At 35.9% G+C, this 18,926-nt stretch overlaps 1 protein-coding gene across 17 annotated transcripts in view; it reads left to right on the top strand.

Annotated features, from left to right (window-relative positions):
• DLG2 (discs large MAGUK scaffold protein 2) overlaps positions 1–18,926 on the top strand; it is a 999,036-nt gene that overhangs the window by 610,285 nt on the left and 369,825 nt on the right. For all 17 annotated transcript variants that reach the window (XM_027658222.1, XM_027659729.1, XM_027658823.1 and 14 more), the window contains one exon: positions 8,935–8,985. In XM_027658222.1, the coding sequence (XP_027514023.1) occupies positions 8,935–8,985 (51 nt within the window). The remainder of the gene's footprint in view (positions 1–8,934; positions 8,986–18,926) is intronic.

Genomic DNA, 18,926 nt, shown 5'->3' with positions numbered 1-18,926 from the left:
CAAGAAATCTTGAGAAGCATTTGGAACAGTTTTCTGAATTTTGGCTAGGTTTAGATTGTGACTGGTGATGGTCAGTCAGGCTGTATTAGCTTCTTCTTAGGGTTAATCCCTGTGAACAACAGTTACATGAATTTTCTTTCTCTGAGCTTGGGATGAAGAGTAGAAAACCAGCAGCAGAATTAATTGGGCATGAGGGAGCTGTTCTGCTCTGCTTTTAATTGCAGAGTCAAAGGACTGTGGCTCCCTTCCTGTACATACACTAAAGAGTCTTCCAAGATTTTAAGAGAAATAGTGAACCCTTCTGCTGCTATAAAAAATAAAGTGAGTCAGGCATAAAAAGATTGTCCTGTGGAACACATAAACATTTATTTTTAAATGCACATGTACTTTATATACATGAATAATCTTTATTATGCTTTCTTTTTTAATTTGTGCAAGTATTTTGTTTACTTTTTCAGGGCTGCTCCCTCCTGCTGGTGTAAGTACATCCACAGATGAATAAATGTAACATCAGTTAAACTAGTACAAGCCCAGTGACACCAATGGGGTTGCACCAGTGCTACTGACAGTATAGTTTAGCCTTCAGTACTCTACCAGAGTTAACACATAAGAGCAAAAAAAACAAAGAGAATTCTTTGATTATGGGTTTTTTTTTATGGGGTGAGAGAGCATCGAAAGGCGTATTAACTCTCAAAGCTAAACAAAGATTCTGGGAGACAATTTTAGTCACAGAAACATGAGTCAGAGTATGTTCCGTTTTAGCAAATTGCAAGAGATTAGATTATGTTCGTTGCATATTTATTTGTTGAGGAAATGGGGTATACCTATTAGATCTATTATATATTATTTTCATAATATGGTTGCCACATAAGCATGTCATGGATATGAAAGAATGAAGTCAATTAGTTCTATTCTTTCTTTGCCTAGAATTTTGCCAGTTAGTATGCTAGTGATTGCTCCCTAAAGCTGAGACACAATTTTATCTTAAGTGTTTAAATGAATCAAACTTAACCCATGGTTTAATTTAATAATGTTTACCTTTTAAACACTCTAACTAGTTACCAACTTTTAAAATTAAGTCGTGCAAATTTTAGTATTAAAATTATTAAATAACCTTATAAGTCCCTAGTAGCAAGTCCTATATAATCTTTGTTAATGAAATAAGGTCAATCGAGTAACAGCAATTTTCCATTTTTATGTATGTTGTGCATGGAATGATAGATTACACAGGAAAATAATTTCTGGAAATGTATGAACTGTTCAAATTTTTCACAGGTTTGATGGATATTCTTCTAAAACTGAAATAGAGGAGAGACAGAAGAACCTAACAAACTGAGCATTTATGATAACTCATATGTTACCATGTCAGCAATGGCAGAAGCACATTAGAAAATGAAAGGAGGCTAAGTGACTGTGAACTTCTGAAGCTGTATAGTAAATGACCTGAATTGTACAAGAAAGAATGTGATTTTGTGGAAAGAGATTACTGGATCCAGCCCTCTGCACTGATGCATATTCTAAATTTAAGATACAAAAATATAAGGAATTTTCATAGAATTGTAGAACTGCTTGGGTTGGAAGGGACCTTAAGGATTTTCTAGTTCCAGATCCCCTGCTAAAATTTTAAGAAATTTTAAGAAATTTTTTTAGGATGCAAATCCTAGAAGTTTAAAGTGTCTCCATATAGTCAGTGGGCAGACACAGGTTCTTCAAATGGCAATTCCATCCTCTCTCCAGTTCCCATTAAAAAAATAAAAAAAACCTAGATGACTGCTTGACTTAGATATCTACTTGTTAGAAAGTTAATATAATATGATGACATATGAATTTCTCTTAGCATGAGAGAGAAGGTTGTAAGTACCAAAGCTGAACTGTGCATTCTTCTTCTTTTGTTGGTACTGATTTTGTTGTACAAGCTGGAAGTGCTAGCCTAAATGGAATTCAACATGGATGTAATTTCATTTCCATTTACTGTGAACCCTGTTAGAAATCATGATCTCTGCTTTGATCTACTCCATGTGCTACACTTATAAAACTGGGAGTTTTGTGTTGGGTCTGCATTAGCTGTATGAAGTGCTTACACTTACAACAATATGGGCACTTTTCTTCTGTGGAGTGTATGGCCAACATCAGAATATGGACGAAACAAAAAGATGAAGGAAAAATTGATGGCTCACATCATAAAAACCAGTGTGTTATTACAAAACATGTGAGCCTCATAAAATAATAAGAATACCTAGGAGGAGGGTATCAAGATGTTTGTTTTTCATACTGTAGAAGGTGTCAGTTCAATGGTGACAAAACTGCTGAAAAAAAAATCTAAATTTTTGCTGAATAGTGAAAAGGACTGTGAAGAGTGAGAGAAACAAGTAGGAGAAACAAGAAGAGAATCCCTTATTTTGACAGGATTTTGAAACTGTAGTTAAGCAGGTGAAACATTGGTGAAAAGAATCAAGGAACATGGAGTGTATGGGTGACTTAATAGGAGTCATGGGAGAAGATTTTGTTTAAAGTTTAGTTGGAAAATATGAGAAGGCAGAAAACTGGTCATGAATAATGCTTTGGTTGAAAGGGGATTAGATAAAGTATGTTTAAATTAGTACATGTGTGTGTCCATCTGTGTATGAGAGAAAAACAGAACAAATTTGGGAGGTAATAAGAAGGAAGAAACAAGTAAAAAAACTGAAAGGAATTAAAATCAGAGAAAGCAGTGGAGGCTGAGTTGGAGACATGAGAAGTGATTAGAGCTGGGGGATGGTAATTCACAATAGATACGGGAAACATGACTGTTCTGAACAAGATTTGAGGAATGAGGTAGACTAAGATAAAATTACAGATTTGGGAATCAATCAAAGACTGATAATGGCTACTTTCCAAATGACCTTTCTTATTAAGGGGACGAAAACAAGGAAACCAAGAAAACCCAGGGTAACAGGGAGGGAGGCAGAAAGAGGAAACTATGAGTATGGTACACAAACAATGAAGAAGAGTCCTGGAGGATGTAGGAGACATCTAAGAAGAAAAGCATGAGTAAATAAAGCACCCTTTGAGCAGAGCACAAGTTGATCATGACTGCACTGCAGATTTTTGCAGGTGTTGACCAGAAGCTGGATTTGGCTTCTTGGAGCTCTGCTTCTTGTGTGTTGAGGTCAATATCTTCCCTAAAGGGTGTACAGGGACGGGTGGTTGAGTGCTCCGTAGGCATCTGTGGAAGGATCCACAAAGACCTATTCCTGATAAAGTATAATTTTCTTTCAAAATCATATAGTCTTTTCACTCTTCATACCAGAGCAGTTATATTATGACGAGAAAGTTTTAGGTTATGGTAAATTTTGATTCAAGGAACTTAACATATTGTCCTTGTTGCCTAAAGGAAATATGGATAAAAAGAAGGAAATGGGTTTAGTTATGCACTGTAATTAAAAATAGATGTGGGATATCTTACATAAAAAGTCCATAAAATGTACTCGCTCAGATGAAGAAGAGTAGCATGAAAAACTTTCTGGCAGCCTTTTTAGGACAGCTTGAAAACACAAAATCATCACATTTAAAGTCAGAAAAATCAGGAGAGTGTTTTCTATATGTTTATATACAGTAAGAAAAGAAACTTCTAATGCTTTTGGAAAGTAATATCAAAAGAACGTCAGCAGCTTTCCTTTGACAATTAATGAAGAAATAACACAAATCTAGAGATGTAAAAAGTCTAAATAAGGATCACTGTTTGGTCTTACTGACAAAACAGAAGTTGTGAAGGGCTATTTAAATCTTATACTTGTTAAATTACCCAAATGACCTTGATGTTTCTGAAATGTAAAATAACATCGTCTAGTGAAAGGTGACCCTGCCCCTGTCAGGGAGGTTGGAACTAAATGATCTTTAAGGTCCCTTCCAACCCAAACCATTCTATGATTTCTGATTCTAGGACCATCTCTAATTATACAGCAAATTGGAAATTTTTAGAAGACAAATATATCCTGGCATTACTTTCCCAACAAGAGACTGGCAATCTTGTATTCTGCTGGGGTTTGGGTGATTAGACAACTGGTAAAACCTTAAAGCCAAAGGAATAAAATTTGCATGTTGGAGGGTAGTTATCTTCCTATGCATATAATAATAGAAGTAAAAGAAGCAGTCTTCTTTCCTGAAGATGGCTGAAAAACAATGTTCAATTAAATATGATTAAAATGAGTTTTGCTTGTAATAAAAGTCTACAGATGTTATTTTCAATCTCTTCTTGAAAATAAGGCTAAGCATAACAAAAAGCTCTAACGAAAATTTTTATTAGAAAGGAAAGGGGCAGTGGTTCTGATATATTGCAGTTGTATAAATTGTACATGGTTTGATGGTGTTGCCACTATCATAATACACTGCTTATCATTAAAATTCATATGGTGAAATCTATGTCTTATTGAGTGGGTGGATGCAGTTGGAGATGGGTAGAAGCATGGCAAAAAAGAATTATGCAGTGCTTTACTTTTTGAGTGTAAACAGGTCCATCAAATCAAATAATTGCAAAAGTAAAAAAAAAAAGTATCAAATTATTATTATGTGAAAAATAATCTTAAAAAGTCTTAATAAAGTGGCACAGTATGTGGCAGAAAATGAAAACCCAAGAGAATGTTTTTCTCAAGTATTTTAGGAATGTAGCATCTGTAGAACTGATTTTCATTAAGGGACTACTTCAGATGCTTATGTCACCCTTAAACTACTGTAAAGGAGAGACTTCCTAGAAAGTCAGAGTACAAGTCTTCCCATAAAGGAACAAACAAATCTCAGTTTGTCAGGTCTTTACTTAGGTGTTCTGTGTGCTAGGCTGTATTTCAGAGTTTTTACAAAATAGTATATAAAAAACTCTCTTTACCTTTTCCTTATTTTTCATTCTTCTAAAAGTAAGTGTCATTTGAAGATGACTAGAGCTTTCGTCTTAGAAAGATAAGAGAACACTAACAGTGAAGAGAGCTTCACTGGGAAGTCTCTTTTAAATAATGAAGTCTAGATAGTTACCATACATTACATCTCTTTCTTAAAAACATTTTCTTGTAAAAGTTAGGTAGAGTCCTCCAGAATAACAGGTGCAGCTGTAAATGAAAGGCAACTGTTACCTTGCCTTTACAAGCAGTTGTATTAAACATTGGCGCTTAATTAAATTATGGTAACTTATTCTGCAAGGGCTGGATATTCATCACTCTCTGAATCATGAACATATGTAAGGTCAGGAGACTGAGAAACTTCTTGCATTAGACCTGGATGTTGGCAATGTAACAGAGGCCCTCAAAATTACCGCAAGATTTCATGCAGACCTGCTCCCATGTAGCACTTCTATGTTTTGTCCTGGTCAATAGTATCTTTTTTTCTTCTGCTGAAAATAAAAGATGTTCCTGGATGAGACACATTTTTATTCTGGACTCTGTGCCTTGAAGAAGGGGTGCAGTTGACGGTGTCCTTCCACGGACCTCATCTAGTGCACCTCTTACCTACTCTTGCTGGAGTCCTGTGGGCCCATTACTGTCACAGGTGGTGTTGAGCACTCTTTCTCAGAAGAGTGGACATCAGTGTCCCAAATCAGAGAGGGAAGCCACAAGCAATGTATCTTGACTTTGAGCTTTTGGAAAAGGGGAAAGACTGAATTGTTTCTGGTGGATATCCTAACTGTTGGGCATGTGGGAGCAGGTGCTGAATATCATGTCATGCATGAGCTGCCAGTTACGGGTCCAGACAAGCCCAAAAAAGCAGTCAGGAAAGCTGCTTAACTGGAGATCTGGTCTTTCACTGGTGTATAATTATAAAAGACATACGGCATCCCTTAAGCAGAAATTTGTTACAGTCTATAGCCAGGAGAAATGCAGAGAAAACAGATTTAAGGCAAATGCTCACCAAACTTTACATGTCATTTTTAGACTCTGTTTGTACATAGTGAAAGGAAACCTCAGGGCACAATTCATCTCACCTACCTGAGATTTCTAGTGTAGGATGAAATGAATTAAGACCTCCATGTGCCTGTTTTTTTCTCACCTGAGTATAGTGTTAGATGACTGCCCCACATTTCAGAATTATAAATACAAAAAGTTACTTGAGATTAAAGATATCTGTCATGTTGAACTTGCACTCCTGAAAGATGAGAAAGAATTTTCCCAAACATCTGGGAAATGCTGATGATTTCTTTGACTGTGTAGAAAAGAAAACTGTATGAAAATGTTTGGAATTTTTCATAGGTATCTAAAATCATGCAGGCTATAGTAAATTTTGCTGTGTGTTCTTACTGTAATCTGATATAAAAGCAGGATTTAGAAAACTCATATAAGAGAGACAGAAGAACAGGTTCCCACTACTTGCAAGAAATGTAAGTTGCCAATTCAGAGAGCTTGTTTAGTTGCTTTGACAGGCCAGAGACCGTCAAATTAAAATGTACAAAAACAGAGGGTATGTCCATATGCTGCTAAATGAGAGGACAGTCAAGCAAGTTCCAGGGCTGGAGCCATGATTCTCTTCCTGCTTGACTGTTGGCTCACTTCTTGGCTATTTGCTTCCAGCAGGCTCCAGACAGAAACAGCCTTAAGCACTGAGAATTGGCTGAAAACTGACTATAATTTAGCAGTGTAGGTGCAGCCAGAGAGTCTGAATATGAAACAAAATGGTGCTAGCAATGAATGGTACTATATACAGCATTGTTGCACCTGCTTCAGGTAGGTGCAATATTTTATTACATCCTTTACAAAATAACTGCATTGGTCTACTGAACAACCAACAAGGCAAACAGGGCAGTGAACTGTGTATGCAGACATATATGTTTAAACAAAAGGAGCTGGATCAAGATCAGCTTTTTAATTCATATCACCCTTGATGCTGTGGAACCTGATAATGGAACTCTGCTGTGATTAATCACGATTTGAATTGAAGGCATTTTCAGAATTCCAACTATGGATGATAATAGAAACCCCTCAGATGATCCTAAGCAATATATCGTTTGTGTGTAAATACAAATTGAGTATTCAGCTTGTGTTTTGTCCTTTCATCTTTATACAGAGGTTGCTCGCTTCTCATATCCCTCTTTTTCCCATTTTGCTGCACTAATGAGTTTTTAATGCAAAGGAAAAGCGATTATAAGCAGTGAAGCAAAGACAGCTTTATAGAGCAAGACTGAGGAATTGAAGACATAGATCAGAGCTATCCACCAACTAAGATGAAAGAGAAGTTTATGAAAACAGAGACATATAGATGGCTTTGATTTCATTATCATTAGACAAGAAAGGATGAAAAATGGAATATCTATAAAACTGTTTGTTCATACCTAGTCAGTTGCCTATAATAATAAAAGACTCAGTGCAGAAAGCAATAAAGTGATAACATAGAACAGGAAAACATCCTATAGTAAATTTTTTTCATCTCTGATTTCAATGTAGTGTGATGTGATCACCAGATCATAATAAGTAAAAAATACAAATTTTATGCACATATTAAATATTTTATTCATTGATACTATCTTTTCATTTCAATGTTAAGCATGGGTTGTTTGTTTGGACTTTTCTCTCTCTTTCCTTTTCAATACAGATTCTGAGGATTGGGTTTCTGTTACTGATTTCATGGTTTATAAGATCTTGAAATGCAGGCAAATTAAATAGTTGGTGGATTTTATAGAAAACTTTTGTTTGGTAGATGCATGTACCTTGTTATAATATTAATAAGCGAAGTACTTAATTACATTTGAAATGTACTTGACTAGATAAAGAATGATTTATGTACAATGTTTTCTAATTACAGTTAGAAATCTAATATAGAAAATTAGCAGTTGGGAGTGGGGAGGCGTAATAAATGTTCTTATTCTGAGAAATAACACATCTATTCCTTGAAGATCATGTCAGTCCTAATGCTTTGCTTCAGTTTAGATCTTGCAAAATACTTTTTTCATTAAGTAAAGCACTAAAGCAAAACTATTTTCCAGGGCATAGCCTATCATCACAAAAACTGAAGTGTCATGATTCATATTTTTTTTTTAGTTAATCAATACTTTTTGGCCAAGCCAAAAAAATGCTGACTGGTTGTAGCTAAGTGACGCTTTGAAATTCTTCTAAGATTTTAATGAGAGAAGTATTTTCATAGCTCTGCAGTTTACTTACAATATAGTCAGCCTTTGTGGCTTTCTCAGATGCGGTAGTCTACCCATTTAAGAAACGACAAAAATAAGGGATGTTAAGTGACATGCCTAGAGGAACAAAAAAAATCCATATCAGACTGGAACAAGGTTTCTGAATACTGCTTAAATCAGTGTCATGTCTTCAGCTGATAGATTTCTTGTCCAGTGCAATCCATTTTGGTACTCTACATTTTGTAGCTTAATTTATTTTGACACTGAGACTCAGTATGAGAATTACATTAACATTCTATGCCTTTTTGCTATTTGGCTGTCTATTTCAAAGGTCCTCTGTCATGTTCTTGCCCTAGGTTAATATAGTAAACAAGATCTATTTCAGTCTATGTATCAGTGAGTGATTTTTACATAAGTACTATGAGTTTCAGGTCTGTTTTTGTATTGCAGTGTAAATTGCAGCTCATAAGACAATGCATGAATAATCTTTCTTCCATTTGTGAGAAAAATTTTTAGAAACGGGTCTTCTATTTTGACATGAAACTATTACCTTGGAAACTATTTAAATATTTGCACAAAGTCTGCAAACACATTATGTCAAATATCAATCACATTACATAAGGGACTTACATATTCATTACATACTGAACTTTTACTGTTTTCGAGTTTATAGGCTTGATTACATGCCATTCAAGACAAAGGGAGCTAAGTAGTCTACAATTTAGAAATCCTCACCTATATGTTGAAAAATATGCTTCAGGAAACTGATGATATTAGAAGAGCTGTACAGCATGCCTGTGAAGTTACCTTCCATGTGCATTTAAGGAATTTTCTGATTTTATTTTGTTTAGGTCAATGGAACAGAAATTGAATATGAATTTGAAGAAATTACTTTGGAGAGGGTAAGTATAATTTATGCTCTCTTACAGGAGAACACTGCAATAAAAATAATGCAGTTATGAAATTGAATGTGGTTAAGAATAAAATTTTTAATAAAGGTGGCCACTGTTTATTATAAACTATAAAAATGTGAGTGATACGACAGGATAAGCCTTTCATGATATTAAGATCTTTGAGGTGTAGATACTTGTAGACAGTATTCAAGATATTTTTCTTCCTCATAACTCTGTCAGTGCTCAACTAGGCATTTGATTATTGTGAAGAGCCTGCAGGACTTGGTAACTCCCTTTTTAGCTTTTCAACTGGAATTGTGGCATCTTTTCCCTTTAAAGATCTTAGTTTTCCTTGCACATGTGCATAATAGAGGACATGTAGTGTAATACTATAAAACAAACATTTCAAAAGGGTTTTTAATGTTTAAGTGGCTACATAAAAGCTACAGACCATATCTATGTGTAAAGGATGTGTTTTCTGAAAGGCTGAATTACCTGAGCTATAATCAGGGTTTGCAGTAAAGGCTTTCTTTGTAGTGTGGTTTAAAAGTAGCACAAAAAAGATATTTAAAATTTGTGCTGCATAATATCTTCCTGGATTTGGTGTTTTTTCCTTGTGTTTTGCTTACATAACTGCTGTCTTTACACTGTGGACTTTGTTTGACACCAGATCAAGACCAAATGGGCTGTGTACGGGGTGGGAAAGAAAGTCTGAGCTTTGTCATGGGCCGTAGTGCTTACAAAGATTTTTAATGGATGCAAGAATGTCATCACTGAATTCCTTCAGTATTCTACCAACATCCTGGTAATATGAAGTTTTTCCATCTTGAAGCACAGTTCAGCCCCTTTTTACATAAAATGATTGAATGAAAGGCCAGATTTATCAAGATGTGACTGACACCATATGAACAAATACCTCTAAGGTAGCAAATTACCATTAAATTAGATTCTTAAATTATATAATTCATTGCATTTCTTCTGCATGTTATATTTTTAATTGTCCAGGATAATGAATTCCATAATCATTCGACTTAAAGGGATACAAGTTTATGTTCTCATTGATTTTGCTCTCTTGGGCAAATTATGAAAGAGCATTATATCTTTTTGTCATAACCACCCTCATAACAGATAACATATAAGGTTATAGGCACTTTTTATCTACTGCCTCTCAACTTACTCGCGCATCACTAGTTATTCATTGGACTAGAGTTTCCAAAGGTCACTGAACAGAACACATGCCTCCTGGGTGATATTTTGAAACCACTTTACTTTTAACAGATGTGTAAGTTATCAGTGTACATATTGCAGAATGAATGTGATTTACATCTCCTGTACCTGTCAGATGCAGATAATTAGTTGTTCATAATGCAACATAATATCAGTAAAAGACTGAACAAGGATAGCAAAAAGAGATACAGATCTTAATGGAGAATATTTCAGTTGTTTTCTGGATGCTGCTGGATCTGTGGCTTCTGATTACTACTGCTCGAAATGTTCTGTCACATGTATTAGTGTTTTGTCTCAAAGGCAGAATACTGTGTCTGCCGGTTTTTGTGTGAGATATAAAACACAAGTGATTGCCTTTAAATAGCTGTCATTTATGTCAGACTAAAAGCGTTTTCAGAAAAAAAGACATTTTAGATGTTGATTACCCATTTTCTTCCACAAAACTGCTTTTAGAAATTAGATGAGAATCTTCTCTCTGTATTTAATGGCAAAGCTGCAAAATGTATTAAGGTTGCTGCTGTTGAGAGAGAAAAATGTAGTTTGCTCATACCAAACAGTTGGTAATAAACTTTACATTTTACTCCAGCTATTCGAGTTACAGGATTCTGCATCCTCAAACCCACCAAATATTTTCTTCAGGACTTTTTATCCACATTTTTAAAGGGTCAATATAATTTAAAGGATTTTCTATAAAAAAAAAAATTGTTTGAGGGTGTATTAGGCCTTTGGACTCTTACCTGCTTTTTTTAATAACATAATGAAAGGGGAGGTGGTAAAGGATTCATGAATTCAAAACACTTTGCAGTCTCTATAGACACCATTAATTTAATTTTAGGAGATCACCTTCATCCATAGGTGACATGAATTTGTGGGTTCTACTCCTGAAGAGAGTTACTGCCTTTGATATGAACCTTGCCTCAGGGTGAAGAGATGTCTCCATCCCTTGGGGAAAAATAAGACCACTGTGTGCATGTTGGCAGAAAGTGTCCCATGTGGAGCTGAGGAGCAGATTAGCAGAGTCCCAAAAATGCCAAGAGGAAACTCTGCTAATGTTCTAGAGGGAAGGATAGTGCAGAGCTTGCTGAGATCTAGTTGGTATACCAGTAAATGACTTCAAGGATACAGTGGGCTTGTGAGGAAAGCTTTTTTTTTTTTAATTTTTGCTCTTTGAAATAATGTTGTTCAGTTGTTTTTATTTAAAATGTTGTGTCCCAGTTACAGTTAAAAGGCTTCAGGGAGAGCTCAGATAGACAATGAATTTTAGGCAGATCGACCTTAAATCTATGATCAGTGCTGTTCCAGGAGTTAAAGAAGTTGTAAGTATACCTCTGCCAGCCCTCCCTGTAGTGAATGCTCTTATCCTCTTCTTCAGTTGTGCTAGCCACTTCTCAGGTACCTTCACCAATCCCTGAGCCCACAAGGACCAGTGTTAAATAAGCATTTCTCATTTAGAGCTCTCATAAGAACATACTTGAATAACAGTTCATAGTTAAGACAAATTAAAAAGACCAAAGAAAAAAATATGTGTGAGATTCTTTGCTAACTTACGGGCATCAAATGCAGATCCAGGTGTCCAGGTGTAGACTAAAACTTCATGGTTAGTAAAAACCTACAATGTCCAAATGCACAATCAGAAAAATTTCTTTAAAATAAGCCATTTGTTCTAGTTGAATATTAAAGACATTTTAAAAAGGAAATTCTACATAAGATGATTCATATTAGTGCAATCATGTTAGTCTTCCATTACTGCAGGACTTGAAAAACATATCTAGTGCTATCAAGAGGCCTATCTGCATTTGTAAATCAGTGGTCAGTGTAAGAGATAATCAAATAGACTGGTACAAAGGCTAGCCTAACATCCCTGAGCTGGAGGAAAGTTTTAATTGATTGACTTCTTGATACAGTACCATGCATATGCTGAAGAGAGGATTTTACTAGAGGTTGATGGAATATCAGCCAATATAAATAGTTACCTTGATGACAAGGAAAGAGAGACAGTTGCTCACTTGACGATTCATATTGGATTTATGCCAAGTTCAACATCTGAGTTCAAATCTCATTACTTTTTTGCTCGTCTAACCTAGCCTACTCTTTCAATGTTAGGAAAAAAAGAGGGTGGTTATGATTAGTAAGGCTGTTTTCATGTTCAGCACATATTTTTTATTCGGTAGCTGTATAAAAGTAAAATTATATTATTTTGTGTGGAATAGACTGCTTAGAAAAATTAAATTCTATCAACACTGGAATTAAAGACATCTAGTTCCCAGAGCATTTATATCATGAGGTTGAATGCCCTTGGTATCTGAACAGGTCCAGCTCTAACTGAGAATTTTCCCAAGGTTGAGACATGCAGCAAGTGTCTCTACTTCTTTTTCTTTTATACTCCTGTGGATTTTCTGGCTTGTGATAACAACTCAGATTACATGGCAGAATGTTCCCATTTTTTAATGAACCACGTCATTTTACAAAGTGTTCAGGAACTTGTTGTTTTGTTTCCTGTTCACTTTTTCAGTTTTTCAGATTGGTTGGAATTGTTATTGGTCTCACTACAGCTGAGGGAGAGACAGACATGGATGCTCACATAGCATAATTTTTTCCTTAGAAAATCAGGTTAAATGAATTCGTAGAATCATATTCCAAAAGAGTAAATTCTCAATGATGATTTATCATCTTGGAATGTGCTGTGATTACCCTAATAAATTTAATTCTCTATCCACCACATGCTCTGTTCAGTGGAGAGACTAAAAATCTACTCTGTCTCTTCTTTTCTTTGCCTTGATAGTTTGGTGACATCAAGCACCATGAAAAGATTTAATTTTTCTGGTTCAAGATTATAGGTCTGTAATGGGTAAGTCATTCACATTTCACCAAATAGAAGGATCTATTCAAATCTCAACTAAAAAGGCTGTAACTAATCATAAGTAAACTTTCAAAAATTAAAAATTCTGAGGAAACAGAAAAAAATAAATTCTTGCACATTTCAGTAAAGAATTTATTCCAGGCCTCAATTTTTGTTTGCTTTAGATACTTGTAAACCAGAGAAACTGTTTCCATCACTAATTTCCTTTGTGCAAATGTAAAAGTTTGCAAAAATATAAACAGGTGCATTCCACTGAACACTGAAGAGCAGTGAGAATTAGATTGTATTGAATGACTCAAGGATTTAATTTGACTTGATGACTTATTTTTTAATACTTATTTATATATCTTGTTTTAGTAGAGATCATAGAATCATAGAACGGTTTGTGTTGAAAGAGACCTTTAAAGGCGATCTAGTCCAAGCCTCCTACAATGAGCAGGGACACATTCCAGTAGATCAGGTTGCTCAGAGCCCTGTCCAGCATTGACTTAAATGGTTCCAGGGATGAGGAATCCACAACTTCTCTGGCCAACATGCTCAAGTATTTTACTACCCACGTTGTAAAAAATTTCTTCTTTAGATCTAACCTAAATCTACCCTCTTTTAGTTTAAAACAGTTACCCCTTGTCTACAGGTACAGGCCCTGCTAAAAAGCATTCTGTCCCTATGTTTCTTATAAGCCCCCTCTGAGTATTGAAAGGCTTCAATAAGGTCCCTGTGGAACCATCTCTTCTCCAGGCTAAACAACTCGAGGTTGCTCAGCCCTCTGATCACTGTCATGGTCTCCTCTGCACTCAACAGGTCCACATCCTTACAGTGGGGCCCCCAGAGCTGAATGCAGCACTCCAGGTGGTGTCCCATGACAGCAGAGTAAAGAGGGGGAGAATCAGCTCCCTCGACCTACTCGTCACCCTGCTGTTGATGTAGCCTGGTACAAATTCATACCAGGTCATGGCCATCCTCTCATCAACGAAGATCACCTTTTGCTGGTATATGTGGGAAATAAGGTTTTCACTATTAGTCAGTAGTGTATCTTTGTTCTACCTCTTTTTAAGGTGTTAGACAGCAGTTGTTCATAAATCATTATGCTTTGACCTCTCAGAAATGAGGGTGTAGGACACTGCAGTGCCAGGAAAACCTTCCTTTAAGTGTTTCAGAAGTAACAAAGTGGAAGGGAGTGGTCAAGAAATGGCCACTAGGAAAAAGTATTTTCGAAGTTTAAAAGCATGTGCTGTAGACACATGGCTTATGAGAACCCAGAGTGCACAAATCAATACTCAACCATCAACAGCCCCAGTGGAGTGGTCTGACATCTTCCAGCAGGAGAAAGTAAATCTCTTAAAGTGAGTGTCCCTCAGGTACCTGCCAAGCTCCTCCAAATGCAATGTTGCTCTCTGAGTGTTTATTTTTGCAGAACTGTAAATGATTTCTTCACAGTTGAAAGCTTTCTGTGTGCCCTTATTACATTTGCCTGCTTCCTAAATGGTAGTTATTCTTGGAGCCTCAGACTGAAATAGATTATAATTCAAAGGCAGAATCCTTATTGACTAGTTTATACCAGATTCATAGTAGAATACTGACCTATACATCTATTGCTCTAAAGCTCACCCATGGGATTTTTTTTCCAGAAGATACCTACAGGAAGAGACAGAAGTATCTAGGTATGGAACTGAGTTATCAGCAAGCAGAAAATGAGAATCCCATATTTTTCATTGCTGTGCAGACAATTTGAAATACTGATTTCTTGAGTATCCATATAGAGTCTCTGTAGTGTATTTCTCTGTGTGTATATATAACACAAAGTTCTATAAAATGAAAAAAATAAATTAGGAAAGATCCTTGAAAATAAATGTGTAGTGGATGCAATCACTGTGCAGGAAATTCTCTTCTGTGTTCTAATTCCAATCACATCTTAGTTTAGAGTTCAGACTGATGGGCAATTGTGTCAATGGCTGTTTTTTACCTTCAGAGAGGTTTGTAAGTACTGGAAAGGGCAGTTGCCTCCGAATGCAGTGGCTGAAGCAAGGTCTGTCTCCTTTCATCTGTTGTATCTTTCCAGATTTTACTTTGACCTGAGGTTGTGCAGGAGTGAGCTGATGAAAGGAACTGAAGGAGCCTGGTGTGCAGTCCTGCTAATGGAATACTGAAATGCCAGGTCAACATTTCCCAAATCAACTACAGAATTTGGTTGCTTTAGTTCCATGACCTAAATTAAAATTCCTTGGAACAGTCTGATTTTTTTTTAATATTGCTCACCCAAATCATGTGACTTTCTTTCACCTCAGAGCAGCCCTAATTTGGTACCCAAAATATAACTAATCACTGGAAAATTTTGTTCTTATTCTGTCAGAGAGTCATTATGCTGAAACTATTCCTGGTTGTAGAGCTGTGCATTTCTTGTGGGGGCCTGTTCCACCTGTGCGTGGTAGAGGTACAAAACGTGCCAGTCCGGAGTATGGGTGGAAAGACAGAAGAGCTGGCAGATAGAGGGCTGTGCCTTTTGAGGCACAGAAGCTCCTGCCTGGTATTCTTAGCTGTCATTCTCCACATTCAGTGTCTGGGACTGGAAATTCAATAAACCCATGTAACTATCTTACTGAAGACTAAGTGCAGTGATGGAACAGCTATTAAATATTATCTCTCTCTTAGAGATGCGAACAAGATATTTGTATGTATTGTTATTGCTGTTAGTAGTTATATTGCTAAGGAACAAGGTGAAGCAGAACAAGTGAGCTGCCCACAGCTGCAGCATTGATACTATCCCAAAAAGAGAGACAGGGATAGGAGGACTAGTCTGATATACAGATAGGGATGGTCTGGACTGCTTCAGAATACATGCTACCAGAAGAATTTGATTTACCCAGGGAAAATGCTAAGAAAGCGTGGTTTTCCCTTGAACCTTTGTTTATGAGAAAGATTTGCCCTATATTTCATCATTGCTACAGCTCTGCAGTGTACATCCTTTTTCCCAGCTGTGAAGTTGCACCACTTCTGATCTCAATAATCATGACAGGAAATCTGCAAAGCTGTGAAAGTGAAGACAATGGAGAGGAAAAGCTGTAAGTGAATAGGCAAAAAAAATTAACTGCTACACTGTGATTAGGAAAAGAAACTGAAATAACACTATGTATTTAGGTCCCTCTGGGAAGGATTCAAAGAAATGAATATTTTCATATTGTTTTCTTAGAATCCTTCTTTTAAATCTAAGTGTCTGAAAGACACTTCATGGTTGCTAGCTAGGTTAAATCAGAATAGTGTGTTTATTTGGATGTATTGCTGAAATGCTATTTAAATTCCTCTAAGAGCATTATTACAGTGATGTCCCCTCCCATGCGTGTTAGTTTTATAATTCAGAGTAAAAGAAAATACATAGTTTGGATTTACACTTGATGATTCAAGCTTTCCAAGGCAAAGAATATTTGTATTACTAGGAATTAATTAGGCTTTTATTCATCTGTGTATGTAAATTTGACTGTCTATGTATTCACTGATTTTAGTAATTCATATAATAATTTCGGGATATTTCTTCAGATGAGGGGTTCACAATTTGTTTCAATGAATCCTCAGGTCCACAGAAGATTATGAGAGTTGAGTGAGAAATTTTAATTAACTGAATATTCTGTTATGAAAGCTCACTGTGGTATTTTAGTGGTTTCAAAATAATTTGAAACTTTGAAGAATGCTCAAACAGATAAAGAAAATTTGAGATTGTTTGCCATATTTTTAAAATTTAATTAGAGTCACTTGAAGCACTGAGCTATTTTGCTCCCAAGGGAGTAGATTTCATTCTCCAATATATTGAATCTCAGGCCTGAAGTTACTTAGATTCTCTGCCTTGAAAACTCTCTGGGAATTTGTTCAGGGAGAGCATATCAGTAGAAAATACAGATACTAGAAAGAAGACACTAGACACTAGAAAGCATTCTGAAAGTGATAGAAACAAAATTAAATTAACTGGAAAATATTTTGTGTATTCCATATCAAAAATGAAGACAAGTTAAAAAGTTAAACATAATTTATTTAAGAGTTTAAAACCTACCTAAGTGAGTATAGGAAAAAGAATTATTCGTATTCATCTCTATTTAAATGTTTTATCCCTTTAATTCTGTCAAGATCACTGAGACCTTGAGTTACCTATTATTTGAAAAGTTACTTCATGCAAGTCATAGCTGCCTTGAGGCAATGTTCTGCTGCTGTTTCTTTTAAATTATTATGATATTGACATTTTATTTTTCAGGTAATATCACTCATTTATTACTTTTCTCTCATTTCCTAACTCACTTGCTCTCACCAGATAGTTTACAGGGAGTAATTCTGCTGCTTTTTTGTATTATTTACGACTTTACATGAAAATTGCCTTTACTTCAGATGTAGCTCTTTAGGATGTGGCCTTTCAGCTTATTTACTCTATTATCTTTAGCTGATGAAGTACAAGCTATATCTCACTCCTATTTGGTATTTGGAAAGTGAACATCTAGTGCAGGCTGGTTTTGAAGCTGCCTTGGCAGTGAAGTCAAACCTACAGAATATTCCAGTTTCTGAAAGGAATACTTCAGTGTGCTGTAGTAATGTTGGTCTAAGGGAAGAAAGCTTTGTACTATGAAACAGGGCAACCTTTGGAGCTGTATCCTAGTCCTTAAGTCTGATGCAGGATAACAGACCCTTCCCTCCAGCCACTGTTAGACAATAATTTTGCCTGGAAATAATTTTGCAGGAGTTAATCTAGATTTAAGAGTGTTCTCAGTGCTTGGATTTTATCCCAATTTTCAGGAAGTCCAAACAAATGGGTGTTATATTCCACACAGTGTGACTTTTCCAAACTGGCATAAATTAGCCTTTTGGAACAGGCCCATGGAGTCACCATCCCTGGACATGTTCAAAAAGGAGTACACATGGCACTTTGTGGTATGGTTCAGTGGACATGGTGGTATTTGGTCAAAAGTTGGACCTGATGATCTTGGAGATCTTTTCCAACCTTAGTGACCCTATGATTCTATGAAAAGGCCTGCCAGTAGAAATCAGTCTAAGTGTACCACCCAAGCAAACCTGGTGTCTCACTCTGCGATACTCCACATCAATCAGCACCAGTCACTAACGAGCAGAGCTGCGAGTGAGGCTTCCAAATAAACATACCAGTTCTGAACAGAAACTTCAGAAACACTAATAGGAGGGTATGTATACATTAAAAAGTAGTTATATGTGTGTCTGAGATGCTTCTTTTCAAAGAAAGTATGTGGGAATCTTTTTGCATAAAGACTGAGAAAACAGTACAGAAAAAAATATGAGCTACAAAGCACTGGTCTGACTCAGTTTTCACTTAGTTTTGCAACTGGCATTGACAAATAATATGTAGATTTAAAATATGTACATTTAAGTAAATGAGAAAAATGAACGTCAATTTACTGGTAGAAATGAATCATTCTGGAGATGATAATAATCAACTTGCAACAAAGATGGTCATTTTCAAGGCAGGACTTTAAAAAGCCATCTCTGATATACTAGATTTGTCTCTTAGAAAAAGCAATGCTTTGCATTGTAGAAAATTGCTTTTCATTTTTGTTATAATTTAAAATCAAGTGTAATGCATAAATTAGGGCTACACAACCTTGAGGAATCAGTATGCCATTTTGGTAGGGAGTGACACTACAAAGATGAAGAGGAATAAGGGGGGAAAAAATTTACTGTGTTACCCAGACTGAATTCCACAACTATCATTGCTGTACATCTTAACACAGTATCACAATAAAAATCTCTGATTTGTTCTTTGGATGCAGCATTGCAATTTTCTGTTCATATGCATTTGTATTTGAAGCAGTCACAAGATCATTTGTGTTCCGCTTATAACTACCATCCAGTTTATCTT

The sequence above is a fragment of the Corapipo altera genome, unplaced genomic scaffold (assembly GCF_003945725.1).
Source record: "Corapipo altera isolate COAL_440 unplaced genomic scaffold, ASM394572v1 0, whole genome shotgun sequence".
Classification (NCBI taxonomy): domain Eukaryota; kingdom Metazoa; phylum Chordata; class Aves; order Passeriformes; family Pipridae; genus Corapipo; species Corapipo altera.
The sequence above is the reverse complement of the archived record's forward strand: the minus strand, read 5'-3'. Positions and strand labels throughout refer to the sequence as shown.